The sequence below is a fragment of the Megalops cyprinoides genome, chromosome 11 (assembly GCF_013368585.1).
Source record: "Megalops cyprinoides isolate fMegCyp1 chromosome 11, fMegCyp1.pri, whole genome shotgun sequence".
NCBI classification, from domain to species: Eukaryota; Metazoa; Chordata; class Actinopteri; order Elopiformes; family Megalopidae; genus Megalops; species Megalops cyprinoides.
The window spans coordinates 18,360,591-18,379,396 of NC_050593.1; the positions used below are offsets into that span (position 1 = coordinate 18,360,591).

Here is an 18,806-nt window from a genome sequence, read left to right on the forward strand (position 1 = left end):
GAAAAAAATGTGTTGAAAAATTAGTCTCCACAGGTTTGGGAAATTGTGACTCATATTTAATCATTGAATAATTGTGAGTGAAAAAAAATGTTAGTGAATAAAAGTTTTGAGGTAGTCAAACAGAGTTTCTGTGTTGGGTTTGGTGAATACATTGTGTGCAACTGCACAATTACAATGTTCATTTTAGGAAAAGAAAAAAAAACTACTTGCTCATATTTCACCACTTGGACGACAGGGAAGGGCTGGTATGCATGAAGTGAATTTTCAGACCCTTAGGTAAAACATTTGAATGGACTCATTACATTATTGACATGTAGCAGACACTCCTCTGCAGGGTGACTTACATCAGTTAAAGGTTTTTTACAACATTATCCATTTAGACAGCTGGATATTTACTAAGGCAATTGTGTAAAGCACCATTCCCGAGGGTACCGTAGCAGTGCCCTAGGGGGGAATTGAACCAGCAACCTTTCAGTTATAAGTCCTGCTCCTTAACCACTACACTACACTGCTGCTGTCAGAAAGCATTTTAAGAAAAATTAAAAAACTGAAATATGCTGTTTGCATATGTATTGATCCCCAACACATTAATATTTCACCTTCACCTTTAAGGAGACCTTCACCTAGACCTCCTTAAAATAATTCATTTTTTTAAAAATAAAATATCACAAAGAATGAAATTTCAATGTGTCATTTGTAATTCAGTAAAATGTGAGAATTACTCATGGTTCTGAATACTTTTGCAAAGCACTATATATATTATATAAATACACATAATGTTGAATGTACAACACAATCAATTTTATTAATTCTCAAGGAGGCATGAGACCACAATTATCTCCATATCATCACACAAGATAATATGTTAGCTAGCTACATACTTCAGGGCTTGTCTATCAGGGTGGTCTGTGCTATGAAAAGTGTGGTGACATGCAGACAAAGTTTATGGACAAACTTTAAGATTCCAGATTCCCTTGTGTGAAGGAGGAGCCTTCACCTGTCCCAAAAACCTGATTGTTTGTGATTGTTTAATTGTCATTTGTATTTGTTTCTGAGGATACGCCATCTTCCATTTTGCATTCTGCTAAATAACAGATCTCTTTCTCAATTTCATTGCAAACAGCCTCTTGTCATTGTTTTGTCGTTGTCCTGTAATTGCCTTGAACCAGCTCATTGGTTCTGGCCACACCTGCCTAATTAAAAGCAATGTAGGTGTGGCTGGAGCACAGGAGCCTCTCTTTTTTCAGCTGTGTGCTCATGCTGGGTTTTTTTTTAAAATAAATAAGTTATTGCCTTTCTGAACATTCCACCCTTGTGAAAAGATGTTGACAGGCTTCTCCATACCTTGAAAGGGGATGCATGAGGGCTGGCAGTGTGTATTAAAGTCATTAAAAAGGTATAATTCAGGCAGACATGGGATGGCTGCCATTTTAGACTCTAAGCTGTAAAAGATACTCCGCTGAGGAGATGAAATCCGAAGGAACTCACACCCGCACATGCAGACAGACACACAGGCACGCACATGTATTTACTTGCACACAAAAAGAGCTTGTGCTTAACATGTAAAGTACAAACGTGTACTGGACGTCTCAATTCACAGTGATTTGACAATGAAAGAAAGACTGCACAGTCAAATCTCATCTCATCTGTAGTATAAACTGATTGCTTTAGCTTTTTGGGGTTTTCAGTGCCTTTGTGTAGACTACTGGTGAATTTACAGTATATAGTGCCTTTCAGTGCATTAGAACTCTGAGGTAACTCTCCTCTTCACTGAAACGTGCAGCTGGTCCCTTAACATCTCACATCTCAAGTTTCACACATTAAGGGTGAGTCTCCTGCTTACGGATTCTGCCTCATGCTCAGACCTGACCTCAGATCTCTGTCTTTCTCTGCTGGCTCCCTGCCTCTCACCCCCCACCCCCCCTAAATTTTGCTTTAACCTTGACATACTGTATCTCATTCACAGACAGTTTCGCCATCATTATTCTGCGACATCAAGCACAATGCTCCAACTTTAAGACATTGGGTCAAGTAGTAAATTGTCCAGTTTAGCCTTGCTTAGCTCCAGCTATCTGGTGAGTGAGAGTGTAATTAAGAAGGCAATAAATGAACTCCACCAACATGATTGATACTAAAATTATTGTTCAGAAATAGATGTCCTCACTGCTATGTCGTTTGTTCGTTTTGTGATTTGTAACTTTGGATATTTGTTTTAAATGGAAAGATCTAAGTGAGAGAGATCCTGGCCTTGATGTGGAACCTTGTATGCCAAGGGGAACATTCTGATTTTTAAACAGCAAACAAAGGTTGTGCTTATGCTGTACTGGACAATGCAAGTTACGGCTGCCAGAAATGTATGGATGTCAACCATTGTTATGTTTTTTGGCCCTGTTCAGCAAAAGCCATACTGCCAATTCATCAACTTGAGCCATTTGCATAACAACATTCAGCCCCCTTGTTTACTGTATAAAAACGACCACCAAACAGAAGTTTGGCAGTGGCAGTAGAACAGCTGTGAACCTCATCCAAAATGGGCAAGGTAAGGCAAATTCAACTACTCTGATTTGCTACACCTTTCAGAACACAATTAATGTTAAGCAATCTATTTCATGAAAAACAAGCACAAGAGACAAGAGCTAGTGAAAAAAATAGTGTATGTGCAATAGAAATAAATTAGTTATAACTAATTTAAACTATAAAATAAGTTATAACTAATTTGTTTAAACATTGTTTTTATTATGTCACATCTATGCTATGAACTAAATCATTAACATAGACAATGTGGCATACAATTTCATGGCAGTCGTAGTGTAAACATTTCATAAATCATGGATTTGCATTTAGCAGCATTAAAATGCTGGTTCCACTGCCTAATTTTGCTATGGTTTCAAAATGCAACATAATTAACATCAACATTCATATTACTTAATTCAGTATGGACATAGGGCAAAAACCTTTTTCTCTTTGCTGTGTTCTCAATTAAAAGTGATGCTTTCTCCTCAGATCATCTTCTACGAGGACAGGAACTTTGGCGGTCGCTACTATGAGTGTAGCAGCGACTGCGGCGATTTCAGCTCCTACCTGAGCCGTTGCAACTCCTGCAGGGTGGAGAGCGGATGCTGGATGGTTTATGACCGCTCCAACTACATGGGCAACCAGTACTTCCTGAGGAGGGGCGAGTACTCTGACTACTCTCGCTGGGGCATGTTCGACGGAATCCGCTCCTGCCGTATGATCCCCATGGTGAGTTCTAATCCTTTACTGACAGAAATCCACCAGCACTTTCTGCCCTGTAACTGTAGCATTTCTAATATTATAGAAATGCATTATCCCATGAATTTGTAAATTCACAAAAGTGCCTTCCTAGCCTGCATAATTTCAGTCCACTTACTCTTCCTCCTCAAAGACATTTTGATCTGTATTCTGGTTCCATCCCTTTTGGTTGTGTGTTCATGGTGCTTCTGTGACTTTTGTTCACCAACAGTACAGAGGAAACTACAGGATGAGGATTTACGAGAGGGAGAACTTCGGTGGTCAGATGTACGAGATCATGGATGACTGTGACTCCATCATGGACCGTTACCACATGTCTGAGTGCCATTCCTGCAATGTGATGGACGGCCACTGGCTGTTCTACGAGCACCCCCACTACAGAGGCAGGATGTGGTACATGAGGCCTGGGGAGTACAGGAACTTCAGAGACATGGGATACATGAACATGAGATTCATGTCCATGAGGCGCATTATGGACATGTGTTAGATTTGATGACAAAAGAAGTAAAATGTAAAATAAAGACAAAGTTTGAATTTTATTGAGTTTTTGGCTGTTTTTATTACAAAATATTTGCAACAAAACACAAACACAACAAAAACACTCTATGTGTTTACTATGTTATACTTAGGTAGACATACATTGCACCTAATTCATTAAACAATAAAAAAAACATTTAGTTCCATTTATAAAAATGAATACATGCTTATGATAGGAAACAGTTTTATTTGTTTTAATATACAGAGATGAGAGGAGAAAAGGTGATGCAAAAGCAGTTAGAACTGGATAACTGTACTGCGACATGATTGGGGGATGAGGTACATTAGAAAGGACATTTATCCAATTGTAGGTAATAAATGAAGAAAGGCACATGTACTATTAAGCTATACAATTCTGTTTATATTTCAAATGTGAATTCACCTTGAAGTTATACCTTAGAAACCTTAGAAAGAGCATTACATCTTGAACTGTCTTTGGGTTTTTACAGTACCAGTCAAAAGTTTAGACACATTTGATTAAGATAATGGGAAACATGCATTTAAAGACATTTTGATCTAAAGGCTTATGCTTAAATGCTTGAAATTTGTTAGACAATTATAAATAGTGAAGGTGAGGCCTATGAATGATACTCTTTCCAAAAGAAAAATAATCAAAAATAATTTTAACTACTTTGAAGAATACAAAATATAAGATAATTTTGATTTGTTTAACACTCTTTGGTTACTGCATAATTCCATTATAGTTTTGATGTCTGGAAGACAGTGGAAGACAGTAAAAATGAAGAAAAATCCCTCTGTGAGTCCCTGTGTTCAAACTTTTTTTACTGGTATTATATATAATGTATATATCTTTTCGTAAGCCATTGGGTGTCACTGGTATTGGACGTCTGTGGTTCTCTACATGTATTAGTAAATATATAGATTTTTGATAGATTTTTCTCTTTCTATCCGTATGCATACATACATACATACTGCCCCAACACTGTTTTCACAACCCCCAGTTAACTTATTTTTACATAACTCTCAGCAGAACTGCAGTCCACATGAAAATGGAGTCTGGACTGGTATTTATTATAATACCAGCATTATAACAGTATTTATTACCAGTATTTATTAGTATTTATAATAATCTCCCTACTTTAAACTTCTGAGGCAGGTGTCAGACTGTCTAGCATCCTCTGCATCTTCTTTTGTTTTTCTGTTTTTGAAGTATGTTGAATTAAATTTTCTTCTGTTATTTTTCATTTTAACCCACCTCCACCTCTATCCTTAGATGAGAACATTTGCATCTTTTTAATAGCCAGCATTTCATAACATAAAATATTTGACACTATACAAATGCACACATTCATAGTCATGTCATCTGTTACAATAACCAATATCAGTGGTTAATTTCAGTTAAAGTAGCCCTGCAATATTTAAAAAAAAAATGATGGAAAGGGGAAAGAATAATGGCAATGAAACTGAGTGAAAGAGGTGTACATAACTGAGAGCAGAACAACTTTCCCCTCCCTACATCACCCAGGTCATCCATTCATCTCCTATGTTCAAGGGCTGTCATCTATATAAGTGTTAAGTGGTTTTTTTTCCAGTGAAGTTTTCAACAATATACTGGTGTTCAACAAATTCCTAAAATTCCTGAAATCTGTTTTTCTGTTGTTTGTGCCCTTAAGATGAAAATTTCCCCAAAAGTGTAATCAGAATGTTTGGCTGACGACCATCTTCATAAAATGTAACTTACATGCATACAACAATTCAAAAATTAACTTGTTTATTTCATGCATTTATATCTTGCATATGCCGGCAGCACAGACTGCATTGGCTGTATGCACAAGACAATTTGTTTAATTATAGATTGAAATAGTAATGTTTTATTTTTAAAGTAATATTTTATTAGTGTAAAATTGGCATTTTGTTTCTTCATGGTAACATGTATTATTTATTATGTTTATTAGTGGTAATTATCACTTACATTCAACATGTTTTTTTTAACTCCTGCTTGATGTGTTTGTTTATGTTTTATTAAAATGTATTGGATATCCAGTAAAATGTCTTTTGAAATATATATTTATTTTAAAATCATGATGTGCCTTTTACAGAGGTGCCTCCATTTACAATGTAAGATATACTTCACCAAATTAACACCAATCAGAGACCTTCAGTAGGGTGCTTAGAGAAAGGAAAACAATGTTTAAGATGACCAGTGCCACTAGACAAACTCAGATGAAATAATCAAGATCCTGTATTTGCTATGATGCTACACTGTGCCAATCCTATAGAAATATAACATGAATTGCATAGTCAAGGGAAGTTGCAGTCATGACATGGAGTGCTGACTGCAACTTGTCAAGGCCAGGATGGCCAGGTGGTTAGACATTTCAATCTTTGCTGAATGTACTGAAAAATTGTAATTTATACTAGATAATCAAAAAGGTAAATTGAAAGAAAAATCTACAAAGGAAGGAGGAATTCATAGGAATAACAACATAAACTAGCACAACTGCCAAGGCAAATGATGGGATGAGTTAGACTTTATTTGACACCTTTTTCATATTTTGGTCTGTAAAGATTTCTTTTCGTCTAGCTGCTGAACATGATGCGCCTGAAAGAGCCGATCCTCGGGCTCATGGCACCCCAGTCACCGTATCTCCGGTACTCTCCGGGCATCATCAGGTACTGGCGCCCCCTGTAGTTGGTGTGCTCATAGAACAGCCAGTAGCCGTCCATCACGTTGCAGGAGTGGATGTCGTTGTGGTGGAAGCGGTCGTAGACGGAGGGGCAGTCGTCAGTGAACTCCATCATTTGCCCACCAAAATCTGGCCTCTCATAGATCCTCATGCTGTAAGATCCTTGATGCTGGACAAAGGCAAAGAGCATTAGCGAAATATGATATTAATTCAAGTTATGGTCATTCCAAGGTATTTAACTCCTAATTCTCAAGCGTCAGATGCTTACATGTGGGACCATGCGGCAAGAACGGACACAGTCATTGAAGCCCATCCAGCGCTGGTAGTCAGGATACTCCCCCCTGCGCAGAAAGTACTGGTACCCCATGTAGTTGGGGCGCTCATAGACCATCCAGTACCCGCTCTCCACCTGGATGGAGTTGCAGCGGCTGAAGTGGGAGTGCAGGTCAGCGCAGTCGCTGCTACACTCATAGGAGCGGCCCTGGAAATTCCTGTCCTCGTAGAAGATGATCTGAAAAGCAGATCGGATTCACCCTGTAAGTCAACCCTGCCCTGCATTGTCCACCAGAAACAGAGCGCACATAAATTGTAGTAGAAACAAATTGTCAGAACTGGTCTTGACTTTAGGGGGTGATGGTTACCGCAAAGGTGCAGAGGCACAAAAAAAGGCATTGTGAAATAACCACTCTTACCTTTCCCATTGTGTCTGGCTAGCTTGGTCACACAGCAACACCAAGAGCATTGTACCGGAGCCATTTATATAGAGGAGGAAAATAGAGACATTGTAATGTAAATCATTCAGATTTGCATGTCAGCTCTTTTTTTTTGCACTGCTGCCAGACAACAAAAGGTAATTGTGTGGCCTGTCAGCAGGGCAAGTGACCTTTTTTCACTGGTGCAAAGGCTACTAATAATGTTGCTTGTTGGTCCTGTGTATGTGTGCTTTTGTGTTCACCCCTAATCTGAAAAGGTATAAATGCTATAATATGAAATGACCAAAGACTTGTGAGTTTTATCTGTTTATCATGATATTTAACTGCAGTCAAGGTCACCTAGTTTCAGTTGCATAGCCATTTTAAGAAAACAAAAATATTTAAAGTATTTTTTATTCTAAAGTGTATTACCACTAGAAAACAACAATAATTCACAGCAGGTCAATTACAGCACTAATCAAATTGATGCAGGCTTGTACAAAGAATCTAACTTTGACACAATGATTCAACTATATTCTACAAAGACACAATCAGAATTAAGAGATTTTCTGTTATATTTCAAAAAAATCACTTGTTTTACAAACTAAGAGATATAATAAAAAACATGTTTTGACTTCTATCCTAATTCCAGATCTCACATATGCAATTCCACAAGCATGCACTGCATATGAAAATCCCTGTTCATGGAGATCAAGTCCAGAAAATGATAAGCTTACTCTATGTATACAACATTCTAAATCTTCTTTTTTCCTGAAACAAAAATAATTTCACATTTTTAGTTGATTCCCTACCATCTGCATACTAATATTTTCCAGGGTCTGTGCTTTCTTTGTCTGGCTATTTTATTTTTCTTTATACCAAACAGAAATGGAAAGTGTACAGTTCTGTACAGTTAAGTGTACAGAATAATTAAAGAACATGAACATAGTTTTTGTACTATCCACTGGATGACAATCTACACACAGTTCATATGTTGAGTCCTCTGAAGCTCAGGCTTCATGCTATGTTGCTGCTAATGTTATTAAAGTACAGCGTTGTTGAATGGAACAATTTCAAAAGGTTGTTAGTTCAGACTATGGCTAAGCACATTTATATTTAATGATCAGTCCTCACAATGAAAGTTCAGGCAGAAAGGTAGGCATGGCTGGCCAGCAAATTAAGTACCACCTAGTTAATCAACTGCAGCTACTGGAAATGAGACTTTGGGCCAACATGAACCTGCAGCACAGTGTTGACTCCTAAAGAATTGATTCTCAACGCCTTCACTGCTGACTTTTAGAAATATTTTTGACAGAAATATGTAGAGAAAGAACATTAAAAAACAAAGACAGGTTTTCAAATGTCAAGTATTAGCCGACTGAAATCAAACCTTCATCTCAATACTCTAGTGAAAGCTGGTTGCTTATTTCGTACCAACTGAGTGTTGTGTAAAAGATTTGTTTCAAAACAGCTTAGCCACTGAGCTCTCTTTCACACAAGACCAGAGTAAGCAATTTTGGCGAAGTTCAGTTCTTTTTTCACTTCACTTTTCACTTTTTTTTCAAACAAACATGCACACTATGATCATTCAAATAAGATAAACTGCATGAACAACAAATTAATCTTACAGTCTTACATATTAAGATATCACATGAAAAGCACAGGATATATTAAAGGTGTCAGCCAATATGATTAATTGAAATAAAAACTCACCTTCCTCCCTTGGAAAATCCTCTAAATAAATTCCAGCTGATGTTTTGACAGCCCACAAGTCCACAATGTGATGTTGAAAGTCTTTCTCATAATGTCACAATATGTGCGAACTTGATGACAATCCATTTTCTTCAAACTCCAGTAATTTCACAGAAAGTTCTCACCGCAGGTTTAAACACAAAATGCATTCCCTCTTTCCCCAGTCTTTTGTGCCTAGTATAATGCTGATGACATTAAGCATCTACCAGCATTTAAAGGCAAAAGAGGACACAGTGGTCCTTACTCTCATTAGGCAAGTTTATCTGTTGATTATTCTATACACCCTCTTGCTTTAACAATATCATTTAACAACCACCCCTATTTCAAACAGGTCGCAGAATGTATTACAATGTATTGTACGAATTTTTGTTTTTCAAAATACAAGAAATTGCCATTGCACTGGACCAAGTGATTGTATTGAGATTTGTTACTATATGTGAACATAATCTGTGACAGTTGACTGGATATAAATATAACATTTTATACCATTTGCTATGGTCTTCTTTGTATCCTAATGAAGCTAAATTAAAGGTGATCATTTTTAGCCTTTCATTACAATGTATGTGAAGCCCCTGCAATGTATTATTTAACTACTGACATCAGCTATGTAACATGGAAAATCCCTCCCTTTTTTCATCCCAATTTGACATTACATTCTAGACTCATCCCTCTGTGACACCCCAAGGACTTACACAGAAGCATAGTGAATTCATCTGATTAACCTGCTAGTGTCTGAGGAGCCATAGGGTTACTGAGAATAGTGAGATGGGGAAATTCCTGCCGATATATACCCACCCCATCCCCAGCAGAATCAAACTGACTTGTTACGGTGCTGGGGGCTCCTGGTCATCATTGGCTGATGGCATGGCTGAGTTCAAAACGAGTGCCTCAGCCACTGAGCCGCTGGAGAGCTCAAACATGGAAACTTTTAACATTGCTGAAACTAGAGAACAAGAGATCAATGGGTATGAGTTAAAGTAAAAATATTTAAGTATTTTTTGCACCTATTTCCTGCAAATTGAGTTATGCACTTGCCATACCCTTTTCAAAACAATTACAAAAAAGGTATTAAAATTGCTTTTCAGATTTTCTTTTGTATACTGATGAGTAGCTTGGGCCTAATATATTGAAAAAAATATTTGTGATATTGCCATCTTAAATGATAACAAGGTTAACAGACATGTCTTCTTCACAGTGGCATAGGGATTTAAATTTTAAAATCTTTTGGCACTGCTTTAGTATTCTTTGCAGCAGTGTGTTGAACACATGCCTATTCCACTAAACATGAAATAATGTTTTATAACATCATAAATATTGCTGAATCCAAATTATATACTTTTACAGTTCTTTGACATGTAATATTCTAATGTTTTAGGCAACTTGAGTTTCCACACATATGTTGTATTGAGATTTGCAAGGAAATGTTGGGATAATTTTTTTTAAACATGCTGCATCCATCACAATTTCAGATGTTTGTATTACCATGGAAAGTTTTGGATTTTTTCATAATATACAGTATATTTCCAGATTTTATTGGCCTTTGCTCTGTGACAAAGATGGATGCATCTTAGTTTCATGACCTGTGTAAATACTGTATAAACCTTGTATTTAGGCAGATATTAATTATTAGTCAGTTAACCAATCCACCATAATTAATTCACTAGTATTTCTATTCACTAGTATTACTTCCTAACCTGTTGTGAAAGGTGGTAGTAACAGAGTTACACATAGTGTGTGCAAAGATCATATTTTCTGCCCTAATTTCATATTCCTGCTGCTTGGCAATACTAAGGGAATGGAAGTCATTCCCCATGAGTTTTAATTATATTTAAAAAACTAGTGTCCTCTTGCAATTGAAAATGTAATTAAACCTTTTTTTGCAAGAGTAGATGTTTTACTGTAAAAAGAGCCAAAAGAACTTATTAGAATTCAAATTTATTGTTTATTATAATCCTTTTTCCCCAGATCTAACACATGTCCATGATGCGCCTCATGGACATGAATCTCATGTTCGGGTATCCCATGTCTCTGAAGTTCCTGTACTCCCCAGGCCTCATGTACCACATCCTGCCTCTGTAGTGGGGGTGCTCGTAGAACAGCCAGTGGCCGTCCATCACATGGCAGGAATGGCAGTCGGACATGCGGTAACGGTCCATCATGGAGTCACAGTCATCCATGAACTCGTACATCTGACCACCGAAGTTCTCCCTCTCGTAGATCCTCATCCTGTAGCTTCCTCTGTACTGTTTAGGAAACACAATTCATAATAATAAATATGAAATCTGAAATATTATCCTCATTCTGCTGTTTCCTCTGTGCTGTCAATAAAAAGTTGACAGTAAAATATTTAGAGATAAAATTATTTTTTCATATACATATTCAATAATTGGTAACTACAAATTGAAAGAAAACTCACCATGGGGATCATACGGCAGGACCTGAAGCAGTCGCTCATGCCCATGCGAGAGTAGTCAGAGTACTCTCCCCTCCTTAGGAAGTACTGGTTCCCCATGTAGTTGGAGCGGTCGTAGACCATGAAGCATCCACTCTCCACTCTACAGGAGTGACAGCGGCTCAGGTAGGAGGTCAGATCTCCACAGTCACTCATGCACTCATAGGAGCGACCGCCAAAGTTCCTGTCCTCGTAGAAGATGATCTAGAAGGAAATAACAGTCATTAAGGATTACAGATTTTATTTATTGATTAATTTTTAATAGGTATCAAGCTTAAAGCGCTAATTACCTTGCCCATGGTCATAGTGGTAGTTATTTGCCTAAAGAATTGCACAAATGGAATTGGTCCTCTGTCACTTTTATACCAGCCTTGACATCCAAAGAATCCAAGGTCACAATTGTGTAAAACCCTGACATAGCAACATGGCACAGAGGGCTGAGGTAAACTGGAACTGAAAGAGGACTCTAAAGGGTTATTATCCGTCACTATGTACATTTGTGAGCTGAGGCCCACGTGTATATTGTTCTTCTTGAATAGCAGAGAAAGGGAACATTCTTTGTCTGAAAATGGTTTAAACTTAACAACAAAGTATACCAAAATGCCACATGTTGTGTTGTAAAATATAAAATGGCTGAAAATTGAAAAAAAAGGTTTTCACAGGAATGACTCACCTGCCAATAAGACTGTCTCATCAATACAGCTCAATACAACCGAACAGCACATATTCTACTGTATGGCAATGTTTTATGGCATGTTATCAATTTATGCATTTACAAAACTATTAATATAATATATAACATATTACCAAATAAGTATATTAGATGTGAATGTGATGGATAGTTTTGCAGAATGTTTGTATGTCACTCATAGCCATGCACTGGTCTAGTATAGGTTGCAATTTAATCCAGGATAGCTACTAGTAATATACATAATATGGACAAAAGTATTTGGTCACACCTGTTTTTCAGGGTTTGGGCTTAATGCTTCAGCATACCAAGACATTTTGGACAATGCTATGCTTCCAACTTTATGGCAACAGTTTGGGGAAGGCCCTTTTCTATTCCATTTTCTATTTTCTTCTATTTTTTTTCTATTTTCTATTTCTATTGCCCCAGTGCGCAAAGCAAGGACTATAAAGACATGGTTTGATGAGTTTGGTGTGGAAGAACTTGACTGGCCCACACAGAGCCCTGACCTCAACCCCACTGAACACCTTTGGGATGAACTGGAACAGAGATTGCGAGCCAGGCCTTCTTGTCCAACATCAGTGCCTGACCTCATGAATGCTCTACAGAATGAATGGGCACAAATTCCCAGAGAAACACTCCAAAATCTTGTGGAAAGCCTTCCAAGAAGAGTGGAAGCTGTTATAGCTGCAAAAGGGGGACCAACTCCATATTAAAGTATATGTATTTGAATACAATCTCATTACAATGTAATGGTCAGGTGTCTGAATACTTTTGTCCATATAGTGTATGTTATACCCTAGAGAACCATGTTTTGCCTGCTACTCCAGGGTGCAATGAAATAAAATAAAGAAAATGTGGTTTGGAATAGCACTTGGTTAAATTAATTGGACTGCTTGAGACCACAGTAACTAAGCACATCAAACGCCAGAGACAACAGTTTGTGGGATATAAGAGAACTTTATTTATAATCCAGGTAAATGCCCAATAACTGCTATAAATTTGTATAAAAGAGAAAACTGGAAATTTGCCAAATAACTGCAAGCATGTTATTTTTTTATTTTAACATGTAAGCATTTCAAAATGAATTGCTAGAACAAAAAAAAGTCTGTCTTGTTCATTCCTGGGAGCCTTTGTTAGAATTCTGTGGTCTCTGTCACTCCACATGATGGAGCTGTTCCCGAAAGGGTCAAGGATGTGCAGCATCTCTCAGTGTCTGTCACCGCTGCCTCAGTGGCTAAAAGCAGAACCCAGTTGAGTGAGTGAAAAATGATGGACCAGGGCCTTGAACACCCCAACACTTATCCTAACTGAGTATGTTGAAAATACCAAGACTGATGTTACATTTGTGAGCAGGATCACCTGGATAATATTGTCTTAACTTTGGACAAAAATGCACACTGGTCAGGATAAATGGACTGGAATGTAAAACCTCTAAAGATATCTATAACCACAGTACCTAAAAGCACTTCAACTAAACTTGTTAGATGAGTTATTTCAAAGTATCCTTGATGGATATATCTCTGAGGGAACAGATGTGGCTGGCCAAGCCAAGGTAGTTCTATTTGTTAATCACACGCACCTTCCTCCTGTCCAAATTCAAATTAGAAATAAGCACAGTCAGACCTGTCTACAAGTAATAACTTCAGGGTTGATTATGCCTCTTAACACAATGTTAACCTTCAGTCACCTTGCGTGGGTTTGTGGGCCACGAATTTCCTCAGAATGAAGCTAAATGATAGTGTGGCTTAGCATCAAATGTGCCAGACATCTGTGTTGTAGTAGTGGAGATCTATAGTAGTATAGTAGAGGGAATCCTTGCACATTTTGGAACACAGATTTCAGGCCTTATGATTTGTTTTATGTTGAATGCATTTTTTAGAAAAACAAAAATACATGTATTTGCCTTGGTAAAATATGCAAACTATTCTGATTATTTAGCACAGGAATTCCAGGAAATATATGACAGCAACTGGAATTCCACAATGAGCAGTTGAGAATAAATTATTCAAAGATTTATATTGAACAATATAGAAAAGGCTCCAATTAAAAATGTAAATTACATTTATAAATTTAAAGGAAATGACTTCCGTGCTATTGCTATTCTAGCCCACATCTTTGGTAACGCGTGGGATAGGTTTACAGTTGTGTTTGAAATGGATAAATGAATAAACTACAAATGTGTATTCCACATAAGTGTACCTATGAATGTATGCTTTAAAATGTTTAATGGTATAAATGTAATTATATGTATATATATATATATACGTATATATATATATATATTACACAGATGTATTTTACACTGTATTTTACCTACAAAGAAATATTTGCTGGGTATACTCTGTTTAACTGTTTGTAAATCCCCCAGAAGTCATTTCATATTATAAGGCAAGATGAGGTCAGTGTACATGATTGCAAAATAAACAGGACTGTGATATTAACTGAAAACATGCTTTATTAAAAATTCATGCTTCTTTAAAACAGTAAGAGTGGTGACTTTAATAACAGGAATCCATGATGCGCCTCATGGACATGAATCTCATGTTCATGTATCCCATGTCTCTGAAGTTCCTGTACTCCCCAGGCCTCATGTACCACATCCTGCCTCTGTAGTGGGGGTGCTCGTAGAACAGCCAGTGGCCGTCCATCACATGGCAGGACTGGCAGTCGGACATGCGGTAACGGTCCATGATGGAGTCACAGTCATCCATGCACTCGTACATCTGACCGCCGAAGTTCTCCCTCTCGTACATCCTCATCCTGTAGTTTCCTCTGTACTGTTGGTGAACAAAAATCCCAGAAATACCAATAAAAAACACTGATAGGACTGTAACCATCAAAAATTTTCAACACCAGGTGTTTACAAGTTAGAAGTCGAGCAGTACCTCATGTTTACAAGTACAGGGTCATGAAAGACTGTCATGAATGAATTGCAATTAGTAAAGGATTAGAACTCACCATGGGGATCATACGGCAGGACCTGAAGCAGTCGCTCATACCAAAGCGAGAGTAGTCAGAGTACTCGCCCCTCCTCAGGAAGTACTGGTTCCCCATGTAGTTGGAGCGGTCATAAACCATCCAGCATCCACTCTCCACCCGGCAGGAGTAACAGCGGCTCAGGTAGGAGCTGAAATCTCTGCAGTCGCTCATGCACTCATAAGAGCGACCGCCGAAGTTCCTTTCCTCGTAGAAGATGATCTAGAGACAACATATTTGAGGTAAATGTTGACACTATGCACGTATTATTGGAGCTTATGAATGCCAAATAAGCAATAACACAGGGACTGTTCATGATACATGCTTATGTATTATGTTTAGATATTATGAGTGGAATTTTGATTTGTGATTGTGAACTAGCTTCTGTGTGAATGAATGAATGAATGAATAAGTAACCAGATCATATAACGTCGTACTGCATGTGAAGATGTGAGACTTATCTTACCTTTCCATTCATGGTTGTAGTTGTTTGAGCTTCGCTGTTCCTGAACTGGCCTGCTGCCTTTTTATACCTGACGTTACCCCCAAAGAATCTGTGGGCCCCCATTGTATTAAAATCACTGAGTAAGCAACACACCATAGGCGGGTTTACTCTTTGTAAAAGCAGACTTTAAAGGGTTATTATTTAGTGCCTTGTGCTGTTGAAAATGGGAATTTTCTGCTCTAAAAGCAACTTAAATAAAGAGTGAACTCTCCCTGACTGCCTGAATATGGCAGAAACATCTAGATACTCAAATGTTCCCTGCTTGACAATACGGACTGTAAACTTGCTGAGTTTAATATAAGTAATGACTAAATTTCACAGGTAGGCCAAAGCCTGATTTAAAAAGAAGATTTTTTATATTAAAAATCTAAATCTATTGCAGTATCAGGTGTGCTTCACTTTTTCAACAGTGTTGTTCTATAATGACAAAGAGTACAATGTACACAAGACTTTTATTATGTATTTCTACATTAACTAATTAATGCCCACATGGTAGCACTACGGTGCTGTATATATTATTGGTTTTGTTGTACTTATTGATACAAAAGCATTAATCATGTTGGCAACTCTTTCTTATACCAAATATAATTAACAACAGAGTTTATACTCAAAAAAGACTTCCACTGCCTGTTTAAGCAAGACATTTGAAAGTTAACGTTGCATGTTTATAGAATATTAATTCAAGCACTAAATGGAATACATGTCTTTGACAGGCCACACCTGATGGGGTGGCCAATGACTGCTTACAATTGAAGAGACCATGAGTCACACCTTGCCGTGGTTGAGAAATTATCCTCTTTGAGATCTTCTTGCATTGTCCTTAAACATATTTGGTGTATATTTGATATGGATTCTTTAATTTGTATTTTTTTACATCAAACTTTGCTAGAGATTTCAGCCTCATGTCTCATAAGAACTGTTTCATGGTACAGCTGATGGTTCCTCCTCTGGGACTAACTTCTACTCTGGCAGAATGGCCAATATGACCTGTTTGGTTACCTAATTTATAAAAAATATTTTCAGTCCCTTAAGTTTCATTTGCTGTGCTTCTCACCAGTTATTCAAACACCGTACAGTTTTGTGCAAGTTTTTTTTTACTGATTGTGTAATGGGATATCTTATTTGACATGATAATACAGTGGAAAGGCTACAATACACTGTACCCCATGCTGAGTACCAGTGTACAATCCAATATGTGTCCTGTATCCAATACTTCCACATGGTGGCACTAAGGTGCTTTATATAGTAGCACAATTATTGGTACAAAAGAATTAAAATATTGTTACCACTTTGCTGTGCCAGAGGGCCATGTATGGCATTGTTGGAGAAGCCTGGGCAAAGGTTCTCATAGTTTTCACAAATATATTTCTGCACTTTTTTCAAACCCTCTAAATCTCTCTCTTGCTGGGTCTCTTTACACTGGTCTCCCACAGACTCAGTGTTTCAAAATAATTATTTCAATGAACTTGGTACATTCCTAGCTGCCATTCAAATGTTTTATAATCAAATGTACTGTTATGGCCACTTGAAACAAAATGGCATGTAGCTGTAAAGATGCAACAGATGCAACAGACATGCATGTTAAACAAAACATGGCCTTCACTGGGTAAAAGCACATGAAAGAGCCAGGCTGGATGTCAGGGGTCGGTGAGGGTAGTAGGTCATAAATAGTTTCACATCTGCCAATAGTAAACGTATTTATCCAAATTGCCTCTGATCCAAAATACTTGGTTTGTAGTAGTCACAATGAAACAAAACAACAGTGATTTGAAAAGCTGAAATCCATTTTTTCCCATTGATCATTCTCCCAGTGTAATAATCCCCACTGTATATCCATAGAATGTTACACTGCAAAAATAGCCCTTCAAAAATAAGAAATAAAATAATTAATACAAGGTGTTTTTGCTAGTAATAAGTGAAAAAATCTGCCAATGGAACTAGTGGAAATACACAGATATTCAAGATGCACCGTCTAAAAACAAGTCCTTGTAGCTCAAGGAAATTTTGCTTGTTTGGTGACTGTGTCTTATATTGTGTATATAAGCGTAAAGAGATATTTTGACTTGAAAAGAGACAAATATGCTTGGTGAGATTTGGATTTTTTGCAGTGTATCAGAATCAGAACCAGACTTTATTTTCCAAGCATACTTCTTTACATACAATGAATTTGACTCTCGTTCCAGTGTCTCTCGTAGTGGCTGCATACAATGTCAAAGTGACAATGACAGATACCAGACAACAGCAGTGTTACAACAAACAACAACAATAGTGCAGGACATGCACATGGAATAAGCATGGAATGAATGAAGTATATATGAACCGCTATTGCAATATATGACCAGCTATTGCAATATATGAACAGCTATTGCAAATGTTTAATTTGGCTGAGCTGTAATTACCTTTTCTGTCAAAAGGTTGAGAATGAAACTTTGTGTGGCAAAATACTGTTTTTTTTTTTAAAGAAGTAGTCAGGCGGGCATGCAATTCAAACCACATGTTTTCTAAAATCATGCAGTGGGCGCTCTCCTATTTTTGATGCTATGCCTAATAAGCAGTAGACTCAGAGTACCACTTCTATGGTTCAGCTGGTTGTTTGGTTCATTTGAGAGATGTCAGCATCCATCCCATAATGCTGGCTTCTGTTCTGCTCTGTTTTGCTCAAAATGAGGGGGTGTCATTATTTTCCAAGATACACACATCTTGGCTAGACATTTCAATCTGTTTTGTCTGTGCAGCTCCTACATGCACAATAAGATCAAATATGTGTGCCACAGTGGTAATTGTGTGTAACAACAGTAGACTGTAGAAATATTGTAGAAATATTGCATAAGTTTAGAGTCTAACCTGATGAACAGAACAATAGTGTGCTGAACAACCTGAAGAACTTGAGTGGCAACTTGAAAATACCAAACTATGCGAAGATTGATGAAATTAGATATTTTAATAACAATGATCCACACTTAATTTTAAACCGACTTTTTAATAAAAAAAAAAACTTAAGTAATACATGTATTGAAGTAGAGTACTGTAAATCACATGGCCAGTATGTATGTAGGCATATTGCCTATTACTTTGGCTGTTTTCTGAGTATTCTACTTAATGAATAATGCGAAGGGGGAAAAAAAAAACTTTGAACTGAGAATGCTGTGGTGTTTTTCCTTTTTAAAATATAAATATTTTATACTGGCAATTATAACTTGTACTATTTTATGTATGAATAATGAAAAGCCTCATGTTGGTCCCAGAACTGCATTATTTTCTTGTTATCTGTCGGTATCTG

The 18,806-nt window shown here is 37.3% G+C and overlaps 4 protein-coding genes across 5 annotated transcripts; 1 reads left to right on the forward strand and 3 right to left on the reverse strand.

The window, feature by feature from the left end:
* The first annotated feature begins 2,530 nt into the window (after positions 1–2,530).
* LOC118785360 (gamma-crystallin M3-like) lies at positions 2,531–3,760 on the forward strand. Of its 2 annotated transcripts, XM_036539971.1 has the most exons (3): positions 2,531–2,539; positions 3,004–3,243; positions 3,485–3,760. In XM_036539971.1, the coding sequence occupies exons 1-3, from the start codon at positions 2,531–2,533 to the stop codon at positions 3,758–3,760; spliced, it is 525 nt and encodes a 174-aa protein (XP_036395864.1). The 2 variants fall into 2 exon arrangements, with proteins under 2 accessions (XP_036395864.1, XP_036395863.1); XM_036539970.1 differs by lacking the exon at positions 2,531–2,539 and having other exon boundaries at positions 2,989–3,243.
* Positions 3,761–6,351: 2,591 nt separating this feature from the next.
* Positions 6,352–7,159, reverse strand: LOC118785361 (gamma-crystallin M2-like). The gene is made up of 3 exons (XM_036539973.1): positions 7,151–7,159; positions 6,727–6,969; positions 6,352–6,627 (listed from the first exon to the last, which is right to left on the reverse strand). The coding sequence occupies exons 1-3, from the start codon at positions 7,157–7,159 to the stop codon at positions 6,352–6,354; spliced, it is 528 nt and encodes a 175-aa protein (XP_036395866.1).
* A 3,710-nt stretch (positions 7,160–10,869) lies between these two features.
* LOC118785420 (gamma-crystallin M3-like) lies at positions 10,870–11,665 on the reverse strand. Its single transcript, XM_036540037.1, has 3 exons — positions 11,645–11,665; positions 11,319–11,558; positions 10,870–11,145 (listed from the first exon to the last, which is right to left on the reverse strand). The coding sequence occupies exons 1-3, from the start codon at positions 11,657–11,659 to the stop codon at positions 10,870–10,872; spliced, it is 531 nt and encodes a 176-aa protein (XP_036395930.1). The 5' UTR covers positions 11,660–11,665.
* Positions 11,666–14,543: 2,878 nt separating this feature from the next.
* On the reverse strand, positions 14,544–15,520 carry LOC118785435 (gamma-crystallin M3-like). The gene is made up of 3 exons (XM_036540060.1): positions 15,488–15,520; positions 15,004–15,243; positions 14,544–14,822 (listed from the first exon to the last, which is right to left on the reverse strand). Exons 1-3 carry the CDS (start codon positions 15,497–15,499, stop codon positions 14,544–14,546), a joined length of 531 nt encoding a protein of 176 aa, XP_036395953.1. The 5' UTR covers positions 15,500–15,520.
* Between the last annotated feature and the right edge of the window lie 3,286 nt (positions 15,521–18,806).